At 35.1% G+C, this 11622-nt stretch overlaps 1 protein-coding gene across 1 annotated transcript in view; it reads right to left on the bottom strand.

The window, feature by feature from the left end:
* LOC108773568 (roundabout homolog 2) overlaps window positions 1-11545 on the bottom strand; it is a 110899-nt gene extending 99354 nt beyond the window's left edge. The window contains exon 1 of the mRNA XM_018539415.1: window positions 11479-11545. Within this exon, the coding sequence (XP_018394917.1) occupies window positions 11479-11545 (67 nt within the window). The remainder of the gene's footprint in view (window positions 1-11478) is intronic.
* Window positions 11546-11622: the final 77 nt, after the last annotated feature.

The following is an 11622-nucleotide window of genomic DNA, read 5'->3' as shown; positions in this document are numbered from 1 at the left end:
AGTTTTTTTTTTTTTTTTTTTTTTTTATTAAACGTCGCGATATCCTTTACTTCAAAAGTAACACGACTCGACATTAATACCATTCTCCATTGAAAAAAATTAGCCACATTGGACAAATCATTCACATACTTTCAATATTAATCTATCATAAATAATATAACCTTTTTAATTACATTTTCTTTGTTATCACGATAACAAATCACGATAACCTCATAACCTTAATAGGATTAAATTATTTATTAACATTGAATCGATTTGCACTGAATTGCACCAGCCATGCACTAGTTTTCCCCGGAAAACGCGCTATCATTCTCAGGAAAAAGAAAAAACTATTCTTCAATTTATGTGACAGATCGTACAATCAAAATATATGTTCTTAACATAATCAAACATCCTTTTTGACATTTTCGTTTTACAAATCATAATTCTTAAAAAAGTCACCCTTTTTGACCTTAATGATTTTTTAACGAAGTCAATATACTTTTTATGAATAACAAGACAATACATTTATTTATGATAATAAGTCACATAACAGTCACATTTAAAAAAATTGTGTTGCTTTCGAAGGAAACGATGTTACACTATATGTCATTCAATCAAGAGACAGATTTTATTTCGAAATATGTGAAAATAATCGCAAATTATCGATTTATCAAAGAATAACAAAAATAGAATGATACATTTTACTCTTTTATTATACTCTCTGCGATAAAAGTATGTCACGAAAGATGTATATTAATCATCGGAAAAAATCGACATAAAAATCTAAAAAAAAGAATATTGCGCGAATATAAATATGATACATGCTGTGACAATAAGTGATACATAACGCCGTTGATTTCGATACTCGGACGCGTAATCTCCACGATTAATTTTTCAAGACCCGAATTCGGCCGAAAGACCCAGGTCGACACGCGTATCTTCGCCACGTACGTGTCGCAGCCCGTGAAAGATAACGCAAAGTCACTTGTCATTCCGCGGGAGAAAGGAACAGGCCTTGCCTTCGAGCAAGTTCTGATCAGCCCTTTTTAGTCTTCATTCGGATTCCTCGCCGGCAATGCGAGCGAGTGCGAATGGCAGATGGCGTGTAAAAAAAGGAGAAAAGGAAAAAAGGAGAAAGAGAGCGAAAAGAAATGAGAGAAAAAAAGAGTCAAGCGCGAGAATGCATCCTAACGACACACGGCATATCTCATTGGAGTGCACTCGCGCACACGTGCTAAGGTGCGAGGGAATGGGGATCGAGTGTGTGTGACGAAGTAACTAACATTCCTCTCGTGGACGCCGCAATATGCGAAAGACAAGTACAACCGTCCCATCCTTCCGACGCGACGCGACGCGACGCGACGCGACGCGACGCGCGTGTCCACTCGTGTCTCGGAATTCACGGTACACACTGTTTCACCAGATTTCCATCAAATTCCACGATAGTGTACATATCGTCTAGCTAGTTGATTAAATGATTCGATACGCTCCAACTGTCCTTTCAGAGGACAGTCATTTCAATCTTGTATCTTACTTTAAACATTCTACCAAGTACGTGTTCATAAATAAGAAATTAATAAATAAATTATAATCGTTTTCCTTTTATTTTAATTTCTCTCACTTAACTATAAAGGTTGAATTTCATTGCTGATTCATTTCTTTGAATTTTTCATTATCTCATGTAAGTTGCGAATTGAAATTCACGTATAGAATTAAATTCTAAAAATGAAGTATGTCATAACTATACAATTAAATTTACCGTTGAAGCAAATTTAATTTTAAAAAAATATCGAAAATTAAGTTTTATCTTATTAAATATTCATAAAAAGCCAAATTTCACAAAATTTTGACTGAACTTTTCATTAAAAAAAAAAACAGATATATTTCATATTTACACACCCAATGATACTAAAATATATTTAAAATACTTTAAATCAATCTAAAAAATATTTCAAATCAGGCATAATACAGTTCCTAATTATTTATGTAAACTGATTCTCTGTGTTATATTTCCGAATTATAACACACTCTCTCTCTCTCTCTGCGGTTGCATTATTAATTGGAATTCTAATTGAAAATGTGGACAAATCAGAATTTTGTGGTTGAGAGTGTGCGGTTCACTTGGCGTTACAAATGCTTCCAAGTTTGTAATTGATCAATCAGAAAAAAGAATTGTACTAATTGACCAATCAAAAAATGCTTCAAAGCATTTGTATAGCATCAAGTAGAGCCTGAATGTATCATAATTTTAGTTGAAATTTATTTATTTATTTTCAGTTAAATATTTTTTTTCAGTACGTATAAATATCATAATTGTAACAACCGATATTATATTCTAGTCTTTAACAAAAGGAAGGTCGTATAATTCCATCAAGTCTATTTCCTATTTGCTTGCAACAGAAACGGACTCGACCAAGTTAATCAGTATAGCGTGAATACAACTGTAGATACGGCACCTTGCTTCATAATTCAGACTATATACATAACTTCTATAGACCGTATATGGAATAGATCGATCTATAATATCTGTCATTATACCAACTGGTCGGGTGTGATTTACAAGGTGGTTCTATACGTTTTAGATTTCTATTGTCATCGTATCGAGCTTTATTATACATAATATCGAAATTTGTAAAATACTTGGAAATTAAATCCACTAGTCTCCGGAACTTAAATTCAATAATTATTATCGTCGATAATTACGCGCAAGCGAACACCTGAAATTGTTCAAGTAAACGGCAAGCTTTATTGAACTTTGTCACGCGGGTTAATTGCATATCACGGATATCAACGTCGTGCAAAAAGGACGAGGAGAAGGTCGGACGTGTGTTTACGTGAAACGACGCTTTCATCGACGAAACGAGAGAGATACTCTTTTTTTAGAACGCGGCCTGTCGTTGTCTCGCGGTTGAAACTCTCGGTATTATCCACGTGCCGTTTTTACGAGCGAGCCGCGGAACAAAGACCATATGTACACGTCAGTCAGTCGCGAAACACTATCTTTAGATTCCTACTATAGATGGTGATTAATTATTCGTGTGTACGCGTCCGCGTTCGTTGTCGTCTGACACGACGAGAGAGAGAGAGAGAGAGAGAGAGAGAGCGCAAGGAGTCGGCAACCTAGTAGTGGTCGTCTTTGTCATAAATTATTCATCCGCGTACCGTTTTTGTTTTGCCGGCCGCGTACGCGATATCCCGAGAGTGCGGGTGCATCGATAAAGTCGGAACTGGTTCACGGAGCAAAGGCTCGTCTCCCTCGTTGCGTCTCACTGTTGTTAACCGCACATCCGTGGTAACCTTTGACGACCCGGCGACGAGTATAACTCGCGACTCATCCCGGTTTGGACAGAATTTCCGCTCGACAAGCTGACGATCGATCGTAGTGCAATCAGAGGGATTTAAATTGCACTAAATACACACATATATTTAGTAAATGACTTAATTGAACATATTAAATATGATGTATTTGACACAAATGATTCATGGTTTATTTTCAATACTAGAATATGCTATTATGAATTTTTATTCAGAGTAATGTTAATGTAAAAAAAATATGAACGAAATTTCAGAGTAAAGTTACATTAAAGATACTTAGCACAAAAACTAATGACTTATGAAGCGTTTTAAATATAACCCAGAGAGAATAAATTTGGTACGGATGGTTTGTGGATTCTATTTTTAACTCGGGAATGCTACTATGAGTAAATTTTTATTATTGCTTTTTAAGTTTAGTAGAATTTTGTCATTAAAATTTTGTTAGGTTAAAAAATAACATTTCATAAGATTAATATTAAAATTTATTTGTTACATTGAATTAGTGTTAATTCAGTTATTTTAACACTTTCCTTATAAAGTAGACATAAAAAATATAAAAATTGACGGTATTATTAAATCGTGTGTCAATTTGTGATATTATTATCCTAATTCGATCTACAATTGTTTCAAAACTGCAAATAATTTCAATGAGCAGTTTGCAGAATGGGATATGTATATAAGTTCACAACGGAAATATTATTCGAGCACTAAAAATCTAGACCATATTAAGGCATTGGCTGCGTTCGTTTCTATCTTTTTTCTACAAGTACCGAGCAATAATGATAGAATGAACGCAATCTTTAGTTATACTCATTTGTATACTCGTATATTTCGTAAAAAGTTGTTTTAATTATGTAGATGAATTTTTACTCAGAATAATGTTAATGTAAGAAATATATGAGTAGCATTCCAGGATTAAATTGTACTAAACGTAATTGTATAAAGCATATAAAAACACTAATATTTTTTATTAAATATATTAAATACAATAAATACATATAATCCCCCCCCCCCCAGATACAAGTGAGATAAATGTGGTACAAGTCGAAAGTGATTCTTGGCTCCTATTTTAAGTGCATATTACTACATCGACTAATAAGTAAGTATAACAATATAACTAAAAACATTGTAAACCGTAATTTTCTAATGGCCTTAACGGTAAATCTAGACGTTTTTAGAAGCATTTTATCACACGGTACACGGCCACTCAACGTAACGTTGAATGCGGTGGCGTGATTAAGACGACGATTTATTACGACGATACGCGGAATGTCGTCGAGCATCGTGCGTCGCGAATCGCGTCAGTTTAACCACGCCTAGTCGGCTGCACGGTGACGGCGGTTTCTAGTTTGCAAACACTTTCATCGCAAGTATGCTGGAGGGGGGGCTTCCACGAGTAAAAGCAAAAAAAAAAAAATACACGGTAAATGTATTTTATGTCTCTCCCAACATATAAAAAGCAGGGGGAACTGAGTATCGACGGGGCGGTGGCGGTACGGCGCCGGTTCGCGGCTGGGAAAATGCCTCGTAAAGTTATGCGATGCGAAAATTCGGGCGCCGGCGTCCTCCATACCCATGATACACGGGCAATAGGCCGATATTCGCGTTTGCCCATTGTTGACGAAATTTCTCAACCGCGATGGTGTAAACGTTCCGGACGTATATTATACCTATATCTTCGGACATTTATACGAGACTTTTAATTGTTTATATTATTATTAATCTCAATGCTTTTTTTAAGTATGATATAATTTAATTAAATATAACCTTTTTAGTAGGTGACTGTACAGCATCCTACGTACAATTACCCCTTAAAAATCTTGTTTTGGAAAAGACAAATCAAAAGAATTGTGTCTAATAGTTAGTTATTTATTTTTACATCCCTGTGTATTTCAGAAGACAAATAATGTAAATTTAACTTTATATATATTGTTAAAAAATATGTAAAAATAAAATTTAGGGTGTTCTGTTCTGATAGAAATTTAATATTAGTAGTGGCCAATTTTAATCATTTATTCAGAGTATTAAAAATATCGTAATAGTACTTTTAATACTAAAAATAAAAAGTTAATTAATCGGCCATTAATGCTAAATGTCTATAAAGGTGAGCACTCCCACACTTTACTTAAAAGTTAAATACAATAAAATTATAATATTGTAATAAAAAAAGCCTTTGAGATTAATAATAATAATAATTTTTTGTAAGTATCCGTCCGGTCACTGGGACATTTACCTTACGAGAGTTAATTTCTCGAAAACGTGATCGTGAGCGCGAGAAACGGCAGAATCGAGTACGTTTTATAAGGTACGTTGAGGAAATGTAATTTAAAGTTTGGAATATATAGAACATTCCCGCCGATGCGTTATAGAAATCCTTTTCGCGAAAGTAATTTAACTAAATCACGTTTAATTACATTTAACAGATATTTTATACGAGTTATTCTCTCCTGCCTTGTTTTAGTGAACAACCACATTCGCATAAATTTTCAGGACGTGCGTAAATATTCAGTACTTGCGAGCAAGATTTAAGTTACTTTCTAGTCTCGATAACTTGTATGGTAATAGAGAGCGATATTAGAAAATATAAGGCGCGTCGTCTCACGGCGTAAAACCGACGTGCTTCAGCACAGAGATGCGCATTTAACTCGCGTCTTATAAAACTGTCACTTGGTACATCCTCGCTTCTGGTACGCGTCTCTCCGGTTTGGGAGCCGGTAAATATGGCGCGAGGTTGAAAGAGAGAACCGTGAACTGTGTGAAAGAAGGGATCTCTAAGGGAGCATGAATAGTCGGAGGATAGCTTCTTACGCGCGCGCGTCAGCGTGTACGGACACCTGCGAAAGCGGAGACGGCTTTTCTTCTCCGTTGTAAGCCACGGTTTTTCTTTTTTCAGCGCGCATTGTCGTCGCGGCGGCGATTGAAGGAGATTAATCGTAGCCGTGCGCAAGGGATCAATCGCCTTAATGGCCATTTAAAACGTGTTTCCGACCGAGGACGACGGATCGCGCGACGACACCGCAGCCACGTAGTATAACCAATAACACAGCAATTATATCGGGACTCGTAGTAAAAGGTGAACGGTCGTGTAGGAATTAGAATTAAAAATATAAGGAAAAAGAGATGGATGTAGAAACGAGTTAGTCATAGCTGGTCAAAGCACACGAGAGAGAAAGAGAGAGAAAGAAATTATAGTATTTATGTATCGAGCTGTGTGAGACAAATCCCCTCAAGCGCTAAGGCAAAAATAAAATTCATAGGAAAGAACTGAATAACTGTTTCAAGGAGAAAAAGTAGTAATATAGTAATATAACTGAGAAAGAGTATGGAGAAAAATATTTAGCTGAATTAACTGGAATTCTTAAATCTAAGTAGATTTAACTAGAATTCTGGATCGTTTGTCTTCCACCAGAATTTCAGTTAATTTAACCAAATTTTTCTCCATGAGAGAAAAAGGAATAGATATATTGAAAAAAAGTCTAGTAACAGTCATTAAATATTGTATGAAATAACGCCAATCAAATTTAGGTTAAAATATATATGACCAAAAATAATTTTTATTTTCTTAAATACTTAGTAAGTATCTATTATATATTATTATGTTTGATAGTATTTACTATAAGTGCATTGAAGTAAAATTGTTTTTAGTTATTTGATAGCTATTATTAGATTCTTCTTCTCATTGCCAATATAAATAAACAGACGGAATTATTTATACAGTGAGAGAGGGAGAGACAGTGAGCGATTCGCGAATTATACGGGATAGACTTAGTTTAATTTATCATTTACACATTGTCTAACGTGCCTTAACATAATCGTCGCGTGCCGCCCGCCCTTATTTCCAGCACACGCGCGTAATTATATGGAAATCGATATAACGTTCAACAACGAGTTTGCTGCATACCTTCTCAAGGAAATGGAAATAGTTGACTAACCAATGAATATTACTTCGCCCAATTTGCGAAATACCACAACTAACAATGAACGACGTTCTTGATCTGTCTCTGAGAAAAACTAATTGATTAGAAAAATCTTTCAATTGATTTTCTTTCAGATAGCTTCGATGATTGAACAATAATGAATATGTACGAATACACAAATGTTTTTCGGATTTATGTTTTCAACATTTAAACTTGTATTGTAACGTAAATATAATAGAAATGCAGGGAATGGATCAAATAATGCGAGTATATAGAAAAGAAAACATTTGTTGTATTAATAAAGGCTTGGTACACTATTTGTTCTTAATACAGATTCTATTGTTGAATTAGAATCATACAATGCTTAAGTAATCACCAAAGGAATGTTGTACTATTCTACTTGTAGCAAAACGCCTTTCAATTGCTTATGTAAGTGATATTGGAAGAGAAAATTTACTTCTCACTTTATTTTCAATAAAAATTGTTCAATAAAAATTCTCTATTCTTCAAAACTTATCTAATATCTTTCCAATCTCAATTTCTTTCAATACCTGGCCAGCGGAATCGCCTGATTTAAATATTATCGGATTATTGCGAGTAGTTTTGAAGAGCAGAATGAGAAATAGATTTTCTCCTGCAATATCTCTGCAATTGGAAGACGTTCTGCTAGAAGTACGGGGTACAACAATTTATACTTAACCATAGAAGAGTTATTTGATATCGATTTTTATATCGTAGCGGCAGCGAGAAAACACAAATTATTGTAAAATATTATTTATGAATATCATTTAACACATTTTTTTACGAATTCTCAAATATGCAACAATTCCATCGAAAATTACTCAATAAAAAATATTATACGGATATTAATTAAATATTTAGTTTTTAGAAATACTATCACAAATAAGCTACATGAAGTGGTTATTTCGTTTAATATTTATTTGGTTCCTCTTGTGCTTTTCAGAAAATTGTAATTAAATCCATATCCATAATCTTTTCAAGTATTTTCAATAAACTGAAAAAAGATCACAATAGTAATGATTTTAATTGAGCTTGATTGAATTAATAATGAAACAATTAATATATGTTTACATTATTTTGCTGTCTAAATTTCTTGGGGTGAAATATCACTCCAAAGAGTTATGATACTGCCACTATTGGAAAAATAGTGAAAAATCTTGAATAAGAGTGACAGATTTTCACTCTTTTTTGGAGTGCAATGATACATTCCAAAAGATGTCTTTCCTTTGAATAAATAAATATCACTCAAGAAAAAAATTGAAAATCTGTCATTCTTATTAAAAAATGCAAAATTTTCCCATTTTGTTCAATAATGACAATATTTTAATCCTTTTGGAGTGAGATTTCATTCCAAAGAAATTTAAAGAGTATCCATCTCTTGTATCTATTTAATTTCATTAAAGCATAATTTGCGCGATCGCAAGTAACGACGGAATTGTACGTACGTACAGAAAAAACACAGAAAACAAATGCGGGGTGGACGCGAAATGTTTTGAAAAGCAAATGCTTGCCTACGCGAGCGCGAGTACAATGTAGTGGATGCATAAGAATGGAGACTTGGAGTTTTGCTTGAATAACGATAAACATCGCGTCACAAACAAAAATAGAGCACGAAAAGCCTACCCCGCTTTGTGTATCGTCGCCTATTTTTAGACGGTCGCCGCACGGAAACTACTAAAATAAATAAGCCGTTCCTTCGGAAGTTTCCCTTAATATTCGACGAATCTTGTTTTTCCCACACCCGATATCGGTAGCCCGCGATAAAATGTAAAATGCGCGCGAGCGAACGCCACTTATACGTCCGGAATATGTTGAAACGCGTATGAGCATCTGTACGCGAGAGAAATATATAAACGCGTAAACGAGGGATCTCTGAAAACACGACGGAAGCCGTGTAGTTGTTCGTTCCCTACATTATGCGGATTTTCAAAAAGCAATTTGCTCCACCAGAAGCTTAATTATCCCGTCTATTTTCGATTTAAGCAGCGTAAACGCGGCGATGTGATTTCGCAGAGAAATAACGTCGTGTTTTTTATGATTCAAAAAGCGCAACTCGAAGCCGGTTTCGTAATTTCGTAATTAGCAACCATACAGCCGCTGAGAATAATCGGACTACGCTTTGATTAATAAAAAGCTTTTTACGAAAAAAAACAAAGAAAGAGAGAGAGAGAGAGAGACAGAGTTAAGGTAGAATTTAATAAACTCGTTGAAATTCGCGTGTGTCATCTTCAAAGGAAATAACTCCCGCACTAATTAGGGGCACGACGAAAAAAAGGGGAGGGGAGCAAAAGCGAAAATCATTTAAGCAATATGACGAGTCAGAGTTCAAGATAAAAGTGATATCTCACGAGCTATCTGTAGCGGGGTCAAATGTGCCTCCATCAAAGTAATTGAGGGTTAACAGAATTGATTTCGGACGAAATGATACTGGAGGCGGTACATAAGTATTAATAGAGGCTGTGAATCGAAACGCTCTTCGGAAGTCTTTAATAATCGTTCCCCGTTTAAACGATTAAAAGTCGTTTGCAGTTTAATCAATTATTTGTTATGTGATTGAATGCAATTAATAATAAATGTATACGCATCGTGACGTTGCAATAAAAATATACAACCGTTATTCTCTGTAAATTATAATAAGTCAAATCCTATACGTTGAATCCTATTACGTATAATTTTAGAACTGACTATGAGAGGAAAGTTTATTTCGACGCCGCGGATTATTATATCGCACTTTCGAAAAGTGCTACAAGTAAAAAGTATGAAATTGTTCAGGAGAGAGAGAGAGGAAAGAATTAATTATTTACAGTACAAGTTAACTAGAGCTAATTACAAATTGCTTGTTTCAAGTTTTAAAGGGATACTAAAAAGTCATCTGTTTTATCTATTCTTTTTCAAAAATAAGTGTTTTTCTAAATATTTTAATGCCTTTAAATACAAATTAAAAAATCTTTTTTCACATTCCACAATTATTATCAACGGTAATGTAGTTGAACCCAACGACTATGAAGTTTTATATGAATAAAAAATGAAAAAGAAAGTGGTTTGATAACAATATTTGTCTTCAAGTTTTATACTTTGTCCATATAAAACAATTTTGATTTGGACTATGAACAATGTTAAGTCTTTAGAGTTAAGCTTAGACATAACTATAATATTATAATATGAAAGATTAATTAAAGTTTGTACTGCTGTATTAATTAAAATTTGTAAATTGTATGTGTGTAGGTCCTACTGAATCGGACACAGACGACTTTAGAATCCTCTCTAAAGTAATGTAACAAATATGATAACAATATTTGTCACGATATTACATTAATTTCTAAAAACAGTAAAAACTATTTCTATTTTCCATTTGAAATTAACTTCCTGATAATTGAGGACCAATATATTTTTAGAACACAATTCGCACGAAAATAAAAACAATTCGAAAAGTGTCGACTTCTGTCACTTTTCAAGCGATATATTTATTGCGCAACCGAGAGACGTAAATTACTATCCCCCGATCATACTTCCCGCTTAATGCTACACAAATCTTATCTCCCCTGTTTTATCTAAAACGCAAATGTTTGACCATACACACACGCGAGTGTATGAGTTAATCTACCATTCTAAATAAATAGTCTATAATCAAAGAGAGAGAGAGAGAGAGAGAGAGAGAGAGAGAGAGAGAGAGAGAGAGAGGTATCGACGCGTTTTTCTCATTGCGTCGCGTCGATTCTCTCGAATTTTCAAGTACAACCTAGCAACAGGGAACGACGAGAATCGTCCGTATTTTCCCTCGACGACTTTAATCGTAATGCTTGACGCAGTCAAGTGCGTTCTCGTTACGCGCGAACTCGATTTGCGCGGATTCAGTGGAACGCGCGATCGACGAAACAACGGGAGGGAGGGTGCGTAAATCAATTTATGCGAATAGGATTCGCCGTCGCGTCGCGACGCTCGCGGTTCAGGGTGAGAGAAATAGAATCCGTGCGGGAAAATCGGGGATTTCATTTCAACGATGCAAGGATGTTATTTGAGGGGTAGGGGGCACGTAACGCACGTCCTGGGGGGCGATTCACGCTTACAACACTCTTGGAATCTCGTTTCATTACACGCGATAGAGAAGCTTGCAGCAGTAATGTTATCTCAACATTGCTCCGACATAAAACTATAATCGCTATATTCTACTGTTATGTACGTATTGAATGAGTTATATAGGACGGAGGTAAGGGTAGAAAAGGTAGAAACTGAAATGACGTACCTTGGACCGTGATGCCGAACGCCGCTAGCAGGAGCAACCGATCGATCAATCCGCGGCACATCTTCATTAATATATCCGAGGGCTGCCCCCGTCGCGTCGTACCCTTTTTCTTCTCCGTCCTGCTGTCTCCGCACGCGATCGCAC

The sequence above is a fragment of the Cyphomyrmex costatus genome, unplaced genomic scaffold (assembly GCF_001594065.2).
Source record: "Cyphomyrmex costatus isolate MS0001 unplaced genomic scaffold, Ccosl1.0 scaffold214, whole genome shotgun sequence".
NCBI classification, from domain to species: domain Eukaryota; kingdom Metazoa; phylum Arthropoda; class Insecta; order Hymenoptera; family Formicidae; genus Cyphomyrmex; species Cyphomyrmex costatus.
Note: the sequence above shows the minus strand (reverse complement) of the source record. Positions and strands in the feature narration are given on the sequence as shown.